Genomic DNA, 22,361 nt, shown 5'->3' with positions numbered 1-22,361 from the left:
AGCAACTCACGTGTGCACTACGTTTCTGCATCTTTCTTGACTGAATATGATGGGGAGAGGGGCAGGGCGGGCCTCCTCTGCGGTGTCCATATATGGTATATCCGGCCCCGTCTTGACGTCAAGTCGGGGGAGAAATTGAAATCTCGTATTTGAGTGTGCATGCACGTTGGCTAGTTTAAGAACCCTGGGGTAAACAAACGCTTCACTTTTGAATATCGGCATCCCGGCCAATGTATAATCGTTAGTCAATCATAACATACATTGATTCTCATGGAAAAGTGAAAATTGCACATTATGACTCCTTTAACAATCCGTTACTTACTATGCCTTTAAAAAAATAACATGGCGACTATAATTAGTAGTTTAAAGCAGATGTAAATAATATGCATAAAATATCCCTCTTAAGTTATAACTAAAAACTGCCCTAAGAAATCACATTTGCCTCTGTCAGGCTCTTACCGAGGCCTGCGCGTGTTAGCCAATCAGAGGGCTTGATGTCGACTTTCTGACTATGACGGGTATTTGGGGCGGGGCTGCATGTTTACCTGTACAATGACATTGCTTGTGAAAACCTGCCGTAGTGGCCCGAAATCTCTTTAAATGGGACCTCAAACAATTACAGTAAGAATGGTACTGTCTGTCAGTGTGTTTGTTTAATTTCATTATTAAACAGTTTATTCTTTAACGACAGTTAGCATCACACTGGTTCCTTCGACAAAAACCCAATAGGATTTTCCCATAGACTTTTTGGATTATCGTTAAAAACAAGCCCTGTGATCAACAAAAGTTTATGATTTTGACAAGTTTTGTCCTTAAGATAATTATCACAGAAGAACACAAGTCTTATGAATTCTGAAGCCTAAATGCAGTCGCCAGAAGTAAAAAGCTAAAGGTATAGGCTATAAACGAAATACACCACAGTCCCACGAATTCAACGTCACCACCACTAAGCTTCCGACAACTCTTTCAGTTTTTATCTAAAAACATTTTCCCAGAACTTTTGAGTTAGAATAGTTTATTAGAGCACACTTAAGCATAATGAGGCTGTAAAAGGTGACTGAGTTTATACCTGTTCAGCGTGATGATGACGTTTAATCTCCTTGACAGCCTCTCTTGCCACTTGGTAGCAACCGCTTTTTTTAAGAAACGTAACAGCTTCAAAAAATCACGAGTGGGGTAATACTAAGGTATTTTATGTCGTAGAATAAAACGTGAAAGTGTCTTGAGCTTGTGTTCCCCACATAGAGTTCCTTATGTCAGCCATTTAACCAAACCCTTATTCCAAAGATCTCATTGACTTAGGGACGGCCTACAAAGTGACATCACACCTGCACTTTGTTCAAACTTTCAGTAAGGATGGGCAGGGGCTACTCTTGTTCTGTAGTATTGACCAACTTCAAATTGAAACTTTTAAATTTCACTCTTCTTACTTTGACACGTTACCTTATTTAACCATTGTACACTTTTCTTAAAACATTTAGCCTATGAGAACGTTATCTCAATCTGACTGGCGGTTCGCTCATGAATATTCATTTCGCAGTGCTGAAATTTCTTGATAACTTTCCTGGAGCGTCCAGTCACGTAAACTGATTAAAATTCATGAGGCAAGCAGTCAGCATGTCATCATCTGGCAAAAAGAGACCACGAGCTTGCAGAGGTGGTCAACACCCCCCTCTAGAGGTCGAAAGGCTAATAGCACTTCACTCAATTCTATTGACTCCACTTCATTGTCACCCGTCCACTTCATTTACCCAAGGCAATCTTATAGTGGCAGCTGCCATTTGGAGAAGACATTCTTTAACCGGAGTGATAGTGCAGTAAGTCTGTCCTCCTAAAGCACCTGGGGTTAAGTACCTTACTTAAGGGCACAATTAATAATGATGGGATTTTGAGCTATACCACCTGACCTGAGACTGGACCTTCACCCATTAGGCAACAGACAACCCAGTGATCTAATTTTACAAAGTTCACAAAGGTGGTTACTACAGGGTCCTCTTTCATAACGGACATTGCTCTTTTGTTTTTTTTCCCTGTCTCTCAGACACTCTTGGCTTTCAAACACACAACTCATTACCCAACTGTCGATTATAACACTTGTTCTAACAGTCCAACTACCTTTCTCTTGCTATCTCATACTGAGAGAGAAAACAGTGGGAAATGGATCTTTCTGGAAATAAAGAACTTCTGGTTTCAAATACATTAATCAGCTCCAATCACCAACAGTGATAACCCATCAAGCATCTGCAGTACACACATACACAGAGGTGACCTCAAACAAGGACAGTGCTGGTGTTAGCTAGTGGTCATCAAACCAACACACACACACACACACACACACGCACGCACACACACACACACGTTTTTATATTTTTACGTATACTTTCCATAGGCTAGACATAATGGTTTTTATACTGTACCCTACCCATCACAGAAAACATACTGCATTTTTACATTTTCAAAAAACATCACTTGGTATGATTTATAAGCTGTTCCTCACGGGACCCGACCAAATGGCCCCACAATGTCAAAATTATCACATTTTACTATGTTTGTGGGGACATTTGCTCCTCTCAATGTAGGTTAAACAAGATCATACACACACATGAAATTCAATCATTGTGATTTTAGAGCTATAATAAATCCTTGGTATAGTTATGTTCTTTTAGCTGAACACTTATTGCAATTTTGGCTGACAAGCATATATCTTGAAATTATATGAAATATGATTATGTCATGTCAAACTGGGATCACCTCTGTGATTTAAAAGTGTAGTGAAGACCCAAATACATTGTGGACAAATCACATGGTCGGTCGAGTAGACAGAAAAGGAGCTCAGAACCTGGGTTTTAGGGGCAGATTATCATGTTCTCACAAGGACCATCATCGTCACGGGTCTTTGGTTTGAGGTTCTAAAGGCCCCTGGGAAATTAAAAGTACTGGCCCCACCACAGTCTGTTCAGTTTTGGTCTTAGTTAGCAAGTTATTGGAAAACGCAAAGAAATGATGAAGTTTCAATCAGCAACATTGTCTTAGACAGGCAGACAGACCGATATTTTTTTAACCTAAAATCTTTCTGTTCACATTCATATTATTTTGTCAACAAAACAAAATCATATAGCTAGCTATTAGCCTACATAAGAGAGATAGGCCTACATTTTTGTTATGCATATCATATATCCTGCCCTGATGTATTTCTCTTAATGCAATACTTGCATTGTTAAAACAAGTACATGTTGTTGTTTATATTGAAATGTAACTTCTCTTTTGTGCAAGTCTGCGTGAGAAAACACAACGTCCACCCCGCCCCGACATACACAGTCTGTGGGGGAGATCGAGCACTCATTGTAAACTGTTGCAATGGGACGAGTGTAGGAAAACGAGTTCAGACGGGAATGCAGCACCTTTCCAACTGACAGAGAAATAACGTTAAATGTCATGGAGCTTGCACGGTGAGAACTTTCTTTCACTTCAACTTTTCTTCTTCAGTAAAATATAGACCAAAATGTGCTGTCTAAACAATATCGATCTGTTCTGGTCATCTTCAACAATAGCTGATTATAACCTGTTTGAAATGATCTATTTAACGTTAGTCCGCGTGAAAATGATTTCTTTCAGAGGGGTCGACACTTCTGAATTTTTGTCCGTAAATTTTTGTCCGCAGTCTGGCGGAACGGAATTGTTTTTGCCGTCAACACCTATAAACAATACGTTTTTAATGGGCTATAATGAGATAGCCTATAAAAATGTGATTACAAATAATGACATTATACTTATATTTTTTTCGATGTACCGTCCCATACGAAATCTAACTGAAACCTGTAGGCTACTGTTGCTATGGTTACCTTACCACTTTCACGCAAACGCATCTTCTGTTCGCGAGCGACTATTAAGCCTCGATTTCATCCCGTCAAAAAATAATAATACCGTAAAAGATAATACGCCAAGCACACTTCCCTGTTGTACTCCCGCTGATTTGATATTCTTGAGGATACACTGATAGTCCAAAAATAGTAATTTCTTCACATTGACAAGTCCTTTAAGTGCAAGTTTAAGCTTTATATCTGAGATGGTCGCAGTGCTGCATAGATGGCGCTGCTGTGAATAAGGTCTTTTTTGATGTTTAATATTTAAAATGATGAATTTGGTGTTATGGTTTAAATAAAATGCCTCTATACACAGTGTCATTGTGATTTTGGCCCAGTGCGTATGGCCTGTGTGGACTCAAGTAATTCACCTTACGGACATGTATGGGACCATCATGTCACCAAACTTCCCTGAATCCTATCCGAAAGAGACAGACCTACAGTGGAATATAAGTGTACCAGACGGATATCAAATCAGACTCTATTTTATGCACTTCGACATAGAGCCATCATACTTATGTGAGTACGACTACTTGAAGGTAAGTGATTGAAGTGAATATTTACAAATGTTTCAATCTCCTCTCACCTCTATAACTCTTGTTTATTTAAATTAACACAAGAACATTAACCTTATCAGGTTTGCAGATTCAAGTAGCATAATGCTGTAACAATGGTATTAGATGGTAAAACCAAGGTACGGGATGATTATTATGGTATTTGTTGTTTGCCACTAATAGGGAATTGCATTATGCCATTGTCAACCATGTGTTTCAAAAGTTTAAATGACCCCTTTTCTTGGTGTCACAATCTGTCTAGACGCACTCGCAGGCCTTTTTTATAGCTTAGATTATAAGCATCTCATTTCCAGTCTCAGGAACTTTTTGTTTAAATGGGTAAGAATGGCCTGTTAGAGCGTTTGACGGACAGGTCTGTGGCAGATGCCCTGGTTTCCCGGGCGGATGGAGTTAACAGCATTTATTTCACAGGAGCCAATGTGCTGCCCACACTGCAGGGGGGCATATTCATATTCAAATACCCCCAGTGGGTCCCACAGCAACCTGCTATGGTAACAAGCCAAGGCAACCGACCAAAAACTGAGTGCCAGACAAAAAGGGCACAGAAAACATAGACACACACACACACATAACGACTGCTGTACACGTACACATAAAAATGCATGGAAATCTAATGTAGCCTATAGGGGTTTCCATGCATAACACTGCAATTGAACTGCAGCGAAATGCAGTTTGTCCCGCACTTGTCCTTTTTATGTGTTATTACCTGTGTTTGTGCAACCATTTTGCTTGAGGTGTGTCTGGTGAAATAGTTGTACAATTAGGATTCTTTCATTGCCATAAGCATGTCTCACACACCCACACACACACACACACACACACACACACACACTGACACACACACATTTTTGGTAGCCGTAGGTTACCCTCCGTTCACTGACACGGGTAAAGTAAACAGTCAAGCTGGGAGCCAGATAAGAGACATGTTTAGGGCTGTTTTTGTGCATGTGTGTGTGTGTTTGTGTAGGAGCACAATGAAGACTTGGCTGTGGTCTCGGTCTGCAGTGTTTGCATGACCCCGGTTTGATTGACAGGTTGGCTGTCTGCTGAGTGTAATTGTGTTCATGTGGATGCCAGTTTTTGTGTTTGTGCAGATATTTCGTAAATTGAGGGTTTGGCAGCATTCTTTGGTGTAATTTGTGTGGGTACATCAATGGCATGAGACGCTGGGAGTGTTTGAATTGTGTGGCTTTTTATATGTTCATGCAGGTATATTTAGAAATTGGAATGTTTTCAGTCCTCTGATTATGTCTGGTTGTGTCATTTACTCACCCTCATGTTGTTCCAAATCTGATTGACTTACTTTCTTCTGTGGAAAATAAAAGGGGAAATGTTTTGAAAAAAAGCTGCATTAACATAATCTATAATATATGCTTTTGTGTGTAATAGAAATGAGAAAGAAGGTTAGTAATTGATGAAATAATTTTCATTTGTGGATGATCTATCACTTTAAGTGTATGTGGAGTACCAAAAAACTGTGTAATTGTGTGTCTGTGTGTTTGTGTATGTGTATACACCATTCAAAGGTTTGAGGTCGGTAAGATTTTTTATGTTTTAAAAAAAAGTTTTTTTATGCTCACAAAGGCTGCATTCGTTTGACAAAAATATAGTAAAAACAGTAACATTGTGAAATATTATTACAATTCAAAATAACTGTTAATATATTATGAATGTGAATATATAAATGTTAATATTTTAAAATGAAATGTATTCCTGTGATCAAAGTTGAATTTTCAGCACCATCAGTCTTCAGTGTCACATGATCCTTCAGAAATCATTCTAATATGCTGATTTGATGCTCAAGAAACATTTCTTATTATTATCAATGTTGAAAACAGTTGGGCTGTTCTTATCTTGCTGACCCCGAAGTTATGAACGGTAGTGTTCCTATAGACCGAATGTGATTGTTGTTGTTATTGTGTTTGTTCACACAGGTATATACGGACACAGAGGAGCTGGCAGTGTTTTGTGGGAGAGAGAACACAGACACAGAACAGGTCCCTGCTGCCGATGTCATCATGTCCTCTGGGAGCGTGCTCAGCGTGGCATTTCGTTCAGACTTTTCCAATGAGGAACGCTACTCTGGCTTTGAGGCTCACTTTAGTGCGGTCGGTGAGTGTTTAGAGTAGCAAAATCATGCACATTATTTCAATCTCTTTATCCTGTGCTCTCTTCTTCTTTCTGCAGATGTAGATGAATGTAGAGACAGAAATGATGAAGATCTTGTCTGTGATCATTTTTGCCATAACTACATTGGTGGCTTCTACTGTTCCTGTCGTTATGGGTTCTTGCTTCATTCTGACAACAGAACTTGCAAAGGTAGCCTTTTAGTATCGCTGTAATGATCTCAAAAGACAGCTGCATTTTCTATATTTGTTCAGAACATTCCCTTTTTGTTTAATTACAGTTGGGTTTCCTACAATATAACAAACTTGCATGTTCAATACACATTGTTATACACATCAACCTGTCGCTCCATAACATGAAGGGCCAATGCCAAATGACATTGGCATTTTGACATCTCTTCACAAGAACAGAAGTTTGACCCATTTCTTTTTGGTGCCAAAAGGTGGCAAAGTTTAAAGATGATTTATATGTGGCTTGATGAGGAAAATCCTTTAAGTCTCCTAATACCCCTGAAAATGTTGATTTGTCAGTTAAGTTTACGTCACAACTAGAAAGATCATTCCCTTTCAATGCACGATTGTGTCTACACTGTCAATTTGAAGTGCAGACTAGCTGTATACACTCTTATAGACTCTATAGAACCTTAAATGAATAGTTCACTTATAAATTACAATTCTGTCATCATTTACTCACCCTCAAGTTGTTTCAAACCTCTTTCTTCTGCTGGAAGAATATTTTGGAAGATATTTTGAAAAATTTCGGTAACCAGACAATCGATGGACCCCATTGACTTCCATAGTAGGAAAAAAAGAAGAAAAAAAAAACTATGCAAGTTATTGGGGTCCATCAACTGTTTGGTTACCGACATTCATCAAAATATCTTCTTTTGTGTTCAGCAGGAGAAAGAAACTCATACAGGTTTGAAACAACTTGAGGGCGAGTAAATGATGACAGAATTTTCATTTTCAAGTGAACTATTCCTTTAAAGGTTTCTGTCAGGGGTTTCATATATACAACCTTTTTTAGGGGTTCCCATTATGGGATCATTTTACATTTAGTTTTAATTAATTAATTTTGTTTTCATTTTTATTAATTACACATCACGTAATCATACTTTATCACCAGAAAAATTCAAATAACCTGTTCAACATTAAAATATTATGCAATAGTTTAAGACATTTCTCCTTCCCCTAAGAATATACTTAGTTTTAACATCGGTTCAATCACATACTTTTTTATTTATGCATGATTACAAGAATGAAAACCAAGTGCTGTGTAGGTGGGCTCTAGTCAAACATTTGCTCTAAATTGCATAGATTTATTGTAATAAATCTTGTACCGTTGGATTATCCAGGATTAGTTGCTGGAATTCCTCCTAAAAGCAGTGCTTTAGGAGAAACCTTACAGCAGGTTAATTTGAGACTACATTTTGTAAGTCAACTAATTACAATTGTACACTTATTTATGTAACATTGGCTTAGATACAATTTTATCATGATTTATGTTGCTGTAATGTGTTGTGGTGGTAGTTAATGTGTGTGTTAAAGGGAGTCTGTTTTATGTCTAACCTTTGCCCCCTCCTCAGCTGATTGTAGCTAAGCACCAACAACTAAATATTTACATTGTGGTGGTCAGTGAGATGTGGATTAACTTGTGAACTTCAAAAACCCGATTAGAACGGGTGCAAGCATTACAACTTCCATGTGTTTCAATGTAAAAATAAATATTATAAAATATGTATATTTTAGCTGAAGATTTAGAGTAGGAAGAAGATTTAGTAATTTATGATCACTGTTCATCTGTGTGCATTCCTCTTTTAGTTGCTGTTTTTGAATGCTGAATGATATTGAAAAATAAATGTGTGTGTTTGTGTGTGTTTGTAATCATTGCAGTGGAATGTAATGACAGTGTGTATACGGAGCGGTCCGGAGAGATCGCCAGTGCTGATTTCCCTAAACCGTACCCCAAAAGCTCTGACTGCATGTATCGTATTGAGCTGGAGGAGGGTTTTCAAATCACTCTGGAGTTTGATGACACCTTTGACATTGAAGACCACCCTGAAGTCACCTGTCCCTACGACTTTATTAAAGTGAGAATAGAGTGAGAACATGTCATGTCTTTGTACCATTAACACACCCTCCAAAAATGCCTCGCCCCCCCAAAATTAATTTGTTGTCATAATTTACAATTACTCACCCTCATGTTGTTTCAAACCTGTATGAGTTTCTTTCTTCTGTTGAACACAAAATATATTTTAAAGAATTGAAGTCAATGGCTACTGTCAACATTCTGGTTACCAATATTTTTTTAATTTAAAAAAAAATAAAAAAATTTGGGCAAACTATCCCTTTAAAAAAAAAAAAAAAATCTATGTCGTGACCCCTTTCATTTAGCCACCATTATACACAAATAATATATATATATATATATATATATATATATATATATATAAATATATATACACATACAATTAAATAATAGATTAATAAATAAACGATATGTTCAGTATCGTTTTTGGCTAAATAAAAACTTTAATTTCGGTTTCAATGCTTCGGTAAACCATTCAGTTCAGTGTATCACTAATTATAATAATTTAATATTATGATAAATATTGATAAGATTCATGATGTTAGTGATGCTTTATCTACAGATTCATGCAGGAGACAAGGAGTTTGACCCATTATGTGGCGAGCAGTCCCCAGGGAAGATCCAGACCGGAAGCAACATGGTCAACATCCTGTTTCACAGTGACAACTCCGGAGAGAATCTCGGCTGGAAACTCACTTACACCTCCACAGGTCAGAGACTGACCGATGCATATCATTGCTAAAATTAATTTCATCCATATTCATCATTGTTTGTGTATATTGTTATCTTCAGGTTCTGAATGCTCTCCCCCAGTGGCGCCTCATAATGGACACCTGGGGCCTCTGCAGTCGAATTACATCTTCAAAGATCACATTACGTTGACCTGTGACCCTGGATACTCACTGAGACAGGTCAGGCGAAGGACACATTTCACTTGTGCTGATAAAGGCAGTGACTGGTGCAAGCTGATTGAGACAAATCCGTACTGTTTTACATCACATTCACATTCTCTCTTACAGGGTGATAATGAATTAGAGCATTATCAGATTGAGTGTCAGAGGGATGGGAAATGGAGCAGTGACTTCCCGCTGTGTAAAAGTAAGTATTTTAACAGAGACTCTGTAATTCTGTTTTCCTCCTGTCTTTTTTTTCTCACTTGCTCTTTCTCTCTTTTCTTCTTCTACTTGCTGCCACCAGAGAAGGAATCTCAAAGGAGGCGTCGTTCCCTACCAAGCATTTTAACCAAATAGTTACGGAGCTTATAATATATACACTACCATCAACTACCATTGGGGTCATAAGGGGTCTTTTTTTTTTTGGTCCAGCGAGGATGCATTAAACTGATTGAATGTGACAGTAAAAACTGTATAATTATACTGTATAACTATAATTTTACAAAAGATTTCCATTTCAAATAAATTCTGATCTTTTGAATAGTTTCTATTTATCAAAGAATTCTGAAAAATCATGATTACCATTGATAATAATAAAAAAGCATGAAATCAGCATATACCAATGATTTCTGAAGGATCATGTGACACTGACGAGTAATGATGCTGAAAATTCAGCTTTGATCACAGAAATAAATTTAAAATATATTAAAATACAAAAGGTAAAATACGAAAGTAGCCCATCTCATGACAAAAATATATTCTTAAATCTCTGTGTTTGTTCTAGGTTTTCCAGTTCCCAGTTTAAGCCTAGTCCTGGACTAAATGGGAATTGTGTGGGTTAGTTCAGGCCTAGCCTTAATTTGTGCCTGTGAAAAAATATATTTAAAAAAGATTTGAGTTGAATAAATTAAATGTTTTGACTCACTTCAGTTGACTATATACGTATGCAAGATTAATTTTGTTTAGGTTATGTGCAAATTCTGACAAATTCACAGCACTTGATAATAATAATACTAATTGCATAATAATGATCTGTTATTTTTTTTACCAGTTAAGTGGTGTGGTTGTGAAGGCCACACTGAGTTTAAGTATCATAGAATGTCTCCATCTACTGGTTATTAATGTTGTGCTGAAATAAACCAGTGAGCATACACTTGTACTGTATGGATGTGAACATGATCTTTAGTTTTTTATACATATTTTTAAATCTCTTATTCAATAGTACACATTACTTTTACTATTAGGTTCATTTTGAGACAGAAGTACATACACATAAATGCACTTAGACTTTCAGACAGGACTGACTGCAAAGCTGCCTCACCTGTTGGGAACGGACAACTCATGTGGAAGAGTGAAGACTTAATGTTTGGTATGAGTGTGATCTTCACTATTTACTGTAAATGGTAAATTTTTTTCTTCACCAAATGAAAGGGTTAGTCCCCCCAAAAATGAAAATTCTGAATTAATTACTCCCCCACATGTCTAATCCCCGCAAAACTAATCCATATGAATTGAGCGGTTTAGTCCACATTTTCTGAAGAGACACGATCGCTTTATATGATGAACAGATTGAATTTAGGCTTTTATTGACATATAAACATTAATCAACTCACACATAAGTTGTGGAAGCTCAAGCATGCTTGCTTGACAAATGAGAACCAATGAGATTCATTCTTGTTACGCAGCACGTTTGAGCTTCAGCAAGAACCAATGAGGTTCATTCTCGTGTGTTACGCAACATATTTGAACTTCAGCAAGAACCAATGAGGTTCATTCTCATGTTACGCAGCACGTTTGAGCTTCAGCAAGAACCAATGAGGTTCATTCTCGTGTGTTACGCAACATATTTGAACTTCAGCAAGAACCAATGAGGTTCATTCTCATGTTACGCAGCACGTTTGAGCTCATCAAGCTAGTACGGTTGAGCTTCTATTCATGTTTCTCAGATCAATGTTTATATGTGAATAAAAGCCTAAATTCAATCTGTTCATGATATATAGTGATCATGTCTCTTCAAAAAAATTTGGATTAAACCGCTCGATTCATATGGATTAGTTTCACTATCTCTATGGACCTTTTGAAGTGACAGTGGTAGTTGCGTGGACTGTCAAAGGAGGGACAGAAAGCTCTCAGATTTCATTGCAAAATATTCATTTGTGTTTCGAAGATGAATGAAAGTCTTAAGGTGATGATACACAGAGCAACTTTTTGAGCATATTGCTGGGCAATCTTGCCGAGCGATTGTTGCTTGGGCACTTTCACATTGAAAATGGACAATAAATTTATATCAGGATAATTTATATCGGCCGTGGGCCCTGTGTCTCATCTGGTTGCCCGTTGACGGCAACATTGCCCAGCAACATTGCTCAAAAAGTTGCCCTGTGTATCATCACCTTTACAGGTTTGGAGGGTGTGTAAATGATGACAAAACTGTAATTATAGGGTGAAGTAACCCTTTAAATCCATTCCATCAAGAGTCCGCTTACAATAAGCATGACCTTCTACAAAATCCACCAATCATATTTGAGAATTCCTGTCATTATTCTTTAATTTAAGATTCATTGCTAACATTCTGCAAATCATACAATTTTCACCTCCTGCTCAAACAATTCCTCCCATCTAATCCATCAAACAAATAATGCAATACGTGCATCCTGTCAAACCTTTAAATTTGAGTAAAATGCTATTCTAATAATTATATAATAAATTCTGATAGTGTACTTTTGAAGATTTTTGAAGAATCTCTTTAATAATAAAAAACTAAATTTGAATCAACCATCAATCAATCAAAATCTTCATCCAAGGAATCCAAATATGGCTATTATTACTCTAACTTGTCTTCTCTCCTATTATCTCTCCTTTAGTGGTTGACTGTGGTCCAGTAGATGTAGTTCTGGGTGAGGTTGTTTTCGAGAGTTCTGGAAACAGTACTGTGTTTGGATCCAGAATCCAGTACAGCTGTAGAGACTCTGTCAAGGTCAACAGTGAGTATTTCACTTTCAGTCATTGATGCATTAAAGTCCAATCATATTAAATGTCACTGTGGATTTGACTCTGACTGGCCTTACAGACACTTACACTTGTCATCAGAGTGGGGAATGGGTGAGTGAGGACGGGACGCCACTGCCCACCTGTCTACCAGGTAAGGTGTGTTACAGAGAGTCACTTACAGTATATTAAAATCACTCCTATGCCTATTCTATTTATTTTATTATAAACAGGGCTTCTTTACATTTAAGCATGGTAACTGTGTTCTAACCTACTACTGTACATGACTAGAGTAGGCCTATAAGTTACTGTTGTGTGTGTATTTATGGTAGGAGATTTTGAAAGAACCTTGAGTACCAGTCCTGAATCTCAACTTCCTACTCCACAAGCAAGCACTCCTCTTGGTAAGGCTCAAACTTCAAATGTAATGCTTTGGAATTGTAAAAGAATTTTGCAGGGCACTAGACTGTGATGAAAATATTTGTAATCTCAGTCAGGGAATCGCTCAAATCCGTATAATATAAAACTCAATACTCAATAAACCTCGAGTCATTTTTCGGTCCAGTTCGAAATGAACTGGGAAGCAACATTGTGATGTATCATGAGACATCATTCTTTTTAGTTTATGATTGTTCAAACCAATGATACATATTCACAACATTGTTTTACAAAAACTAAATAATGTATTACATATCTGCATATTAGCTTGATTGAATGATTTCTGAGTGATCATGTGACACTGACTACTGAAAATTCAGCTTTGTTATTCCAGGAATAAATAAAACTATATATTAATACAGAAAAGTGTTATTTTAAATTATAATATATTCCACAATTTTTTTTATGTATTTTTAATCAAATGTAGCCTTGGTTATGCATATCTATGTAAACTTGCACCTGTTTTCATTTAAGCATGCGGTGAGCCGTCACAGCTCTTCCCAGCCCAGCAGAAGCGAATCGTTGGTGGAAGAACAGCATCTCCCGGTCTGTTCCCCTGGCAGGCTTTGCTCTCAGTGGAGGATGTGTCCCGTGTCCCAGAGGATCGCTGGTTTGGCAGCGGCGCTCTCCTCTCCCCAACCTGGGTTGTCACAGCCGCTCACGTGCTCAGATCTCATCGCCGTGATCTTTCCGTCATCCCTGTCGCTTCTGAACACATCCAAGTGCACTTGGGCTTCACGGATGTACGGGAAAAGCACATGGCAACCAATCGGTCCGTAGAGAAAGTCATCCTCCATCCTCAGTTTGATCCTCAAAACTATAACAACGACATAGCTCTGGTTAAACTCAGCCAGGAGGTGGTGCTGTCTGCGTTACTACGACCTGTCTGTCTTCCAAAGCCTGGTGTAGAAGGTAATGTCCTGATGCCTCTTCCCAACACATTGGGTATCGTGGCCGGTTGGGGAATCAACACGGCCAACGCTTCTGGCTCCACCAACGGCTTGAGCTCTGATTCCTCCGCCGTTTCCGAGCTGCTCCAGTATGTGAAGCTTCCGGTCGTGCCGCAGGACGAATGCAAAGCTAGCTATGCGTCACGCTCCGTCAACTACAATATCACCAGCAATATGTTCTGTGCTGGCTTTTACGAGGGTGGACCGGACACCTGTTTGGGGGACAGTGGGGGAGCCTTTGTCACCCAGGACTCCCACAGTGGCAGATGGGTGGCACAAGGATTGGTGTCCTGGGGTGGGCCAGAGGAGTGTGGCAGTCAGAGGGTGTATGGGGTGTACACCCGGGTGGCAAACTACGTCCACTGGCTACACGGGCACATGGATGTGGAGCGCTGATGGTGAGGGTCTCGGAAAACAGCAGCGGAGCCATTTCTTACCATTTGTAACAAAATAACTTTTCTGTGCTTTTTAATGTGAACAAGAGTTACACCCAATAGTGGTAATTCTTTCATTTGGTCACATTCACTCCTGAGTTATGAACTTTTTATTTCATTCAAGTTCAAGTTCACAGTCTGTGAATTCATTAATGAATGGTATGAGCTTGCGCCGGACGCTTGAATCAACCAGTCAGAACCATATTCATTATGACAAGTAGTGTTGTACTCACCTCATTTGTCCCTGTGCTTAGATCATCTTTCATCATTTTTTCATCATTTTTTTTTTTTGTCTGCTGTTGTTTAAAACACTCTACAAAAAGTGTATTGTCCTTCAGTACTGGTTAGGGTCTTTAGCCTATCAAGACAGCATTATATAATTAACTACTGTTCAAAAGTTTGAGGTTAGTATGATTTTTTTTTTCTAAACAAATGAATACTTTTAATTTATCAAAATGTGACAGTAGAGACATTTACTGTATAATTTTACATGAGGTTTCTATTTCAAATAAGAACTGTTCTTTTGAACTTTTATTCATCAAAGAATCCTGAAAAAAGTATCACGATTTCCACAAAAATATGAAGCAGCAAGAAATGTTTCTTGAGCATCAAATCAGCATGATTTCTGGAGGATCATGTGACACTGAAGACTGGAGTAATGATGCTGAAAATTCAGCTTTGCATCACAAGAATGAATAACATTTTAAAATCTATTAAAATAGTTTTAAATGCAGCCTCGGTGGTAAGCATAAAAGACTTCTTTCAAACTATTATTATTATTTTATTTTAATTTTACCTACCACAAACATTTGAATGGCAGTTTATAGTACATAAGCAACAATCAAATATACACCTTTATATCTATATCAACATAAATCATTTACCTGATGAAACGCAGTTTCAGACCTATTTAACAACACCTTTCAAATGTTATACTTTTATAAACACTCCTATTTAAAAGCCATTATTTTTCTGTAAGAAATGCACTGATTTTATAGTTGTATTTGCACATGTTGGAGAAATAAATGTTTCAAGAAACGTGTTGCTTGCTATATGTTTAGTGTGTAAGCTTCATTACTAGAATATGTCTTTGTCAGACAAGTAGCATACGTTTATGGACTGCATTGTCCCCTTCTATTCTACAAAACTAGAAAAAGGGATCAACACCAACCACCAGGTATCAACAATTATGATATTTAACATTCATACATAGCACATATTCACTAATCAGCGTCACAGTGGACTCTTTGAATTTTTTTTTTAGCAGCTCAGCTCGCATTTTAGTTGAAATAAGAGAGACGGTTGTAGAATTGAATCTGTTTTATTGTCAAGGCTGAACAGCCTTCAGTCAAATTGAGAAAATAACAATAGTTGTGTACAGTACATAACAGCAAGCGAGACGTCGTGAGGAGTAAATATTGAGATGTGCTATGAGCAGATTCCTCTCTGATTGGCTATGCCTCTGACATAAACGGAACTCATTTTCTAAAAGGAATACAGTTTAGAAGTTGAATTTAAATGATGATGGATGCGAACAGGAAATAAACCGTTTGATTAAACGTTGAAAGTTTACGTCAGTGATCAATGAGAAAGAACAGCTCTGGAAAAGCGATTATTAAAAATGCGCTGATCATTCAGTGGTTAGTGAGTTGTGTTGGCTGGTGTGCTTGTCATGCATTTCATCTACCTGCGACATTCCCCTCTGTGGACAAAAGAACAAACAAGATATTTTCATTTTTACAATACATTTAACGAGATTAAGTAGACTCGTATAACATTATGTAGTTGATACCTGTTTGTCAGGGCGTGGTCGAAGCAGGCGGAGTCTATCCTCGGCTGTTGGGATTGGGAAGACGACCCACGCCGATCCGGTCTATCGGAACGCTGACTCGTCGCCGCGGCAACTCAACCTTTCTGCGGACATAACGAAAAGATACCAGACATTTCCTTCAGATTACTGTCGTTTTATTTCACATTCACATACTGCCGAGTGGAAAGACACGACAGCCTTCAGAAATGAAGCGGAGGCAAGTAGCCTATTTAAGGATGTTCAAAATTATGGAAGCCCATTTCCGGAAAATAGGCTAAGAAAAAAACATGCTGTGGTAAAATTATTTTTTAAAATTAATTGTATTTAAATAAAAAAAATTATCACCATAATTATGACATAGGCTACTCATTCCACAGAAAAGGCTTAAACCTAGTCCCAGACTATAATGCATGTTTGAGCTGTTTTAACTGAAAGCAACTTGCACTGACATAATCTTACAACATGCCAGTGCCATTGTTTTGTCTCAATGCACACCGTATAATGTTTAAGGCACGTTTATAAAAGCTACTTGAAACTTAAATAGCATACACATGGTACATTTTACAGATGTTCTGTATAGCCTACCGGACTGACCTAGCCTACTACATTACATTTGGTAAAATGAGAATTAGGCCTATATGACAATGCACACTGCATGAAATATCCCACAAAGCAATGGACAAACTCGCACTTGACCTTCCATTTTTAATGTGATTAATGAACCGAAGTTCCTTTTTTTCCTCATTATTTCATCAGACTGATGATTAAGATAAAAGAGTTGGACATTTTTACACAACAATGAAACGATGAGGTGTGGCATTCTACTATTTCACTTACTATTTAAAATGTGTATAGGTCTACTGAAGTATTTAGTAAGTAAGCTAGTTTTCCAGTACTAGCAATAGCTTCTTACATTTGCAGCGTTTACTCTATGGATATATGTCAAATTTAGCAGCTTATGATTTCCGCCTGGAAGATGCAATCATACTGTATTAGGGGTGTAACGGTACATGTATTCATTACAGTTTTGAATGATGTCTTACTCTTATGTATGAGCATCAATTATGGAGTTTTTTTTAAGTTGGTGAGACTAAATAATTTGGCATTGTGCCGATTTGTGTCATGACTCGTGGAAGTCTCACAACTATTCCACAGTTCAGTTCAGTGATAATATGTGCGTGTCCTGAAAACGGGAAGCCTCAGGTGCCGCTTCACTCGCTGTATCCTTGAGGAAAGGTGAAGTAAGTTATTATGGGGACATGTAAATGTTCTGAACCGTTACACCCCTATACTGTATGATCTCACACCTTCTTTAGAAGACTAGAAACAGAATTCAACATTTGCTTTTGAAATGAATATCTTTACTGAGGATCATTGGAACAGTCACATTATGGAGGGGTTTCGTGAGCTTTCATCATGTTTATCAGGCTCATGAGAGATGGATTCAGGTGTTGAGATTTGATAATGCATGGTGGTGTGGTGCTTTCACTGCTGTTCTTGGCTTCTGTCCTGATCTGATCAAGTGCTGAGGATCATTTAGATAGAGCCTTGTCAGAGCCTCAGGCCATGCTGTGTTACACACTGCGTGTTCCGTCCGGCAGGAAGATCAAATCATTCACAGAGATAAAACAGTTTTGATCATTGACTGGAAGTCCGATGATACAGTCATCAGCACAGTTGGACTGTCCGTTCCCGTAAGTCCGTATCAGACACTTATTATGTCATACAAAACCTCAATCCACACCACTGTGACTCCACCCAAGAAATAGAAGTAACTTTAACTGTGGGCTACAGACAAAACATTAATTGCTCTTAGTGAACTGTAAAAACACACAAAACTATCAAGCTGTGCATGACTGACTTCAGCCAATAAAAACTATGTGTTTGAGCCCCGGCCAATCAAAGCTACTTATGGTTCATCATCATCTGTGTTTTGTATGTGTTTCTTTAATTAAAACTTACAGTGCTAATGATTTAGTTAATTGAGACAATTTTTCAGCATGATATGATGATAATATAAAAAACTGTTGTTATAAAACACCAAATAAAGAATTAAGGTGTCAATTTAAAAATCTACTCAAAATGTTTAAATTATTATTAAAATAATAATAATGTGAAATATTTTAATCATGCTATTTTATTATTTATTCCCGTTATAAATGCTTTTCACTTCTTTTTCCAAACTAAAATGAAAGTGTTTTCTCTTGTCCTCTACCTTTGCTTGTTGCTTTTGGGATCCATGGTGCTGATTGACAGGCGATCAAGAGGCGTGTTGGATCCGGGGAAACTCCGTTTCCTCTTGGTCTCGATGACGTCGTTCTCCAGTCGGACCAGCTGGTGGTGCAGGAGGTGTTTAGCGTTGACGGCTCCTGAGGCCTTCTGCTCGGTTTGGCTTTGCTGGACACTGCGGCCCTCCACGACAGGTGATTCCACATACTAGATCAAAATAAGGAAATGCATGGTAATATTCAGTTTTCAAAATTGTCAGTAAAATCACAGTCTTCCCCCAAAATAAATATTTTCCCTGATGGACAATTCATTTAACACAATTTTAAGGAGGTAAACAGGTTTTACATGGTTTCTAGATGGACATGGTTTTGACTAAGCTGTTAGAGCTGTTAAACCATCTTGGAATAAAAAAACAATATATATACAGCTTGTACACCTTAAAGACCAACTCAAACCCTTTAAGATGCAATACTACAGCTGGTTCCTTCTATGTCATATTGAGAAACAGGCAGAATGAGAATGGGTGACCCAGTGGGTCAGTTCTCAGATGGGCAGAGAGGTAGCTCATGTTCATAAGGGGATGGCAATGGTAACCTCCTGTGGTGGCTCTCTAGGGGAAACCCCACTGTATTTATAGAGCACCGAGACTGATGACAGCTTATCATCTGTCACTTGTACCAGTTAATCTCATCACATACATGAAGTCTGTTTTGTTTGTGTTGTCTGAAGACAGGCAGAGTGAAGTTCCCTTACAAAACACAAAATGTAATCTAACCTTATTCTCTCTCTCTCTCTCTCTCTCTCTCTCTCTCTCTCTCTCTCTCTCTCTCTCTCTCTCTCTCTCTCTCTTTATATATATATATATGTATATCAGCGAGACCTGGACTTACCTCTGGTCTTTCTTGGGGTATGTGAAGACTTTCCACACTGCAGTGGAACAAGGTCAGTGTCAGCAGACCAGAGAGCAGCACACATCCACAGCCCAGCATCTTCAATACAATATTAACAATGTGATTTCTGACAATCATGTACATGTATACTACCATTAAAATGTATGGGGTCGGTCAGATTTTTTAATGTTGCTGAAAAAAGTCTCTTATGCTCACCAATGTAGCATTTATTTGATCAAAAGTACAGTAAAGCACTGATATTCTGAAATAGTATTACAATTTAAAATATATTTTTCTATTTTAAAATATTTTAAAATGTAATTTATTCCTGTGATGCAAAGCTGAATTTTCAACATCATTGCTCCAGTCTTCAGTGTCACATGATCCTTCAGAAATCACTCTGATATGATGATTTGATGCTTAAGAAACATTCATTATTATTATCGATGTTGCAGTTACATTGCTGATGCCTAATATTTATGTGGAAACCAAGATACATTTATTTTCAGGATCCTTTGATTAATAGAAAGGTCAAAAGATCTGCATTTATTTGAAATATAAATATTTTGTAACATTATAAATGCGTTTACTATTACTTATGATCAATTTAATACATTTTTGTACACAATATCTATCTATCTATCTAGCAACATAATTACAGTGATTAAAGTTTTTATGTCCCTGTGTCAGTGTATTGTCAATTGAGAGTTCACACACACACTCCAGCTTCAGCACCGTGTTGAATTACTGTGATACAGGGCGATGTTTACATTCATCCAGACTCCATCTGTGAAAATACACTTTGACTGGGCGGTCCGGCAGCCGCGAGAGTGTGAGAATGCTTCTAACACACACCCTCTACACAAACACATGAACTCAGCCCAAACACACACTCTGACCTGCACCCCTACCTGTGTGTCCCCAAAACACACTCTTAACCAAACTCGCAACAACAACAAAAAAACTTCCTCATGGCGGGACTGCACGTTACTGTTGTTTCGCATCACTTGAGCAAATGTTTTATAGTGCTGATAAATTTATTACAGTAAATATTATATTTAAGAGATCACCATTATCTTAGCTCTTTCTTTTTTTTTTCTAAAACCACCTTATTCAGATTATGATAATGCACTAAATCCATTTTGACTGCTGTCTGCTGGCAGTTGTGTTGAATTGCATTGCACCAGTGCCATTAAAAATGGCATTCATCTTAGTGGAATTTGTGTAATTTCTTTTAAACATAATTTATTTTTAAAGTACTTTAAAATAAATATAAATGAAATAAATGCAACTTTCAATGACTGGTAAAAAAAAAAAACACTTCTACCACAACTAATTAGGTTACTGATAGATGAGATAGACAATTATATAAACAAAACTAAATGTTATATTTGTGAAATTCTGACCTTGAATCATCCATGATTTTATTTTGCCCTTCTTTTATTGTCAGTTGTCACTTTAAAGAAATATAACAAAGTTTCTCACCAAATATGAACACCTGCCACATTATTTCTCCTAAAAATGATTCAAAACTCTTTGGCAGGATTGTATAGTATCTTTCCGAAATGCACCAGTAATGCAGTTTCACTTATTATTTGACCCAGAGTGTCCCGTCCTCAGTGTTCCAGGGAGGGTGCACTGAGCACCGGACCAGGTGTGGCCCCTGTCCTGCCCCACGACTGGGGAAATGCATTGTCCAGCAACATGGGCTAACTTTAGCATTTTCCGTGCCCAAAAATAAACAACTCCAGCCATCTCCCAATGCCCACACACTCTTCACTGCCCTGCATGCACACACACTCACTCTCTCAAAGACACTCTCAACGGTTCTCTAATATCAGACATGATTTCACACCTCTGTGTCACTATTGCAGCAATGCAAAATCAACAGGAGGTTTCACCCTAAAAATGCTGGGTTGTTTTAACCCAACTTTGGGTCAAATATGGACAAACCCAAACGTTGGGTTAAAATGTAGTTAAAAAATTTAACCCAACGGCTGGGTTTGTCCATATTTGACCCAAAGTTGGGTTAAAACAACCCAGCATTTTTTCGAGACAGGTTCATCTGTAACCCTGGAGCTCAAACTAATTCACAGTTGCTTATCAAACAGCAGATTCTCGACCAACTAACCAGAGTTATTCTACAACAACCCCTAACAGATGTCTTTAAATACATCTTCAACACCTGTCTGCTCACCTTTCCACCCAAACACACACAGCCCTGTAGGAACATAAAGGTTGGTCTTTCTCCAAGGCTCCTTACCCTTAATCAGATTCGGTTTCAGTCACACGGGGACGGACAGATGGACACCGTGCAGTTCCTGGAATTTCTCACGTTCTCTGCCTTTGCTGGTTCCTGCTGTTGTCTTTCCCGGTTTTATAGGCTCTCGTCGGGAATCTCCACTCCAATCGGTGGTCGCGATTGCTCTGACATCATTTCTGCAGGTTTTCCACTGTGGCTCGCCCTGAAGCCGCTCTCCCCAACTCTCTCATCCTCATTACGATTACAAACTAATAGCCACCCGAGGGAGCAGCTGGACACATTTGAATGTGTGTGTACGTGTCACTTCTCTCTTTCTGTCCTTCTTTTGGCTTACACGCACAAACGATGGCCAAAAGTGCCTGGAAGGTCAGCTTGTAACTGACAACCTGCTGTGTTTCCACTGGTTTGAAAGTGTGTATGTGCTGGAGTTCAGTATGCGTAGGTGGTTTATCTCTCTCTCTGGCGTAATCCAATCTCTTGTGTATAAACTATACTGTATCTGGCCACATGAGTGTGTGTGTTGATGGTCGTTGATGACCTGCATCTTGTAATTCACTCATCGAGTCTTAACCGGGGGAAAAGTGCTCAGATCTCTCTCTGTCTGAGAAAGTTAGGTGGCGTTAGGTTGTGAAGAGTTCCCCAGCAGACTGCCTGTTCCCACACTATATTTATCTGCACACACAGAGCTCATCTCTCTTTACTCCCACTGTTAAATAAAGAGCAGACCGGGCAGGCCTGTCCACCACACCAACATTTCCACAGAGACCCTACGACGATCCCTCTCTCTCTCTCTCTCTCTCTCATTCTCACTCT

At 38.2% G+C, this 22,361-nt stretch overlaps 2 protein-coding genes across 2 annotated transcripts; one reads left to right on the top strand and one right to left on the bottom strand.

Moving 5' to 3' along the window:
- Positions 1-3,301: 3,301 nt before the first annotated feature.
- Positions 3,302-14,464, top strand: masp1 (MBL associated serine protease 1). The gene is made up of 12 exons (XM_056243338.1): positions 3,302-3,449; positions 4,180-4,402; positions 6,373-6,550; positions 6,626-6,757; positions 8,458-8,654; positions 9,216-9,363; positions 9,446-9,564; positions 9,673-9,751; positions 12,411-12,530; positions 12,617-12,688; positions 12,867-12,938; positions 13,447-14,464. Exons 1-12 carry the CDS (start codon positions 3,436-3,438, stop codon positions 14,316-14,318), a joined length of 2,226 nt encoding a protein of 741 aa, XP_056099313.1. The 5' UTR covers positions 3,302-3,435; the 3' UTR covers positions 14,319-14,464.
- A 1,194-nt stretch (positions 14,465-15,658) lies between these two features.
- On the bottom strand, positions 15,659-22,102 carry ostn (osteocrin). The gene is made up of 5 exons (XM_056243336.1): positions 21,549-22,102; positions 19,286-19,384; positions 18,382-18,602; positions 16,149-16,270; positions 15,659-16,058 (listed from the first exon to the last, which is right to left on the bottom strand). Exons 2-4 carry the CDS (start codon positions 19,382-19,384, stop codon positions 16,183-16,185), a joined length of 408 nt encoding a protein of 135 aa, XP_056099311.1. The 5' UTR covers positions 21,549-22,102; the 3' UTR covers positions 15,659-16,058; positions 16,149-16,182.
- Positions 22,103-22,361: the final 259 nt, after the last annotated feature.

The sequence above is a fragment of the Rhinichthys klamathensis genome, unplaced genomic scaffold (genome assembly GCF_029890125.1).
Source record: "Rhinichthys klamathensis goyatoka isolate OS25496 unplaced genomic scaffold, OSU_Roscu_1.1 h1tg000786l_1, whole genome shotgun sequence".
NCBI lineage: Eukaryota > Metazoa > Chordata > Actinopteri > Cypriniformes > Leuciscidae > Rhinichthys > Rhinichthys klamathensis.
This window is presented reverse-complemented; position numbering and strand designations above follow the sequence as displayed.

Excerpts from the sequence above, each read along its gene's own strand:
- masp1 (XM_056243338.1), top strand. Across the intron at positions 12,689-12,866 it reads ACTGCCCACCTGTCTACCAG|GAGATTTTGAAAGAACCTTG; the intron begins GTAAGGTGTGTT and ends TATTTATGGTAG. Across the intron at positions 12,939-13,446 it reads ACAAGCAAGCACTCCTCTTG|CATGCGGTGAGCCGTCACAG; the intron begins GTAAGGCTCAAA and ends TTTTCATTTAAG.
- ostn (XM_056243336.1), bottom strand. The coding sequence starts at position 19,384 with ATGCTGGGCTGTGGATGTGTGCTGCTCTCTGGTCTGCTGACACTGACC. Across the intron at positions 18,603-19,285 it reads TACCCCAAGAAAGACCAGAG|TATGTGGAATCACCTGTCGT; the intron begins GTAAGTCCAGGT and ends ATTTTGATCTAG. Across the intron at positions 16,271-18,381 it reads CCCAAAAGCAACAAGCAAAG|AAAGGTTGAGTTGCCGCGGC; the intron begins GTAGAGGACAAG and ends TTATGTCCGCAG.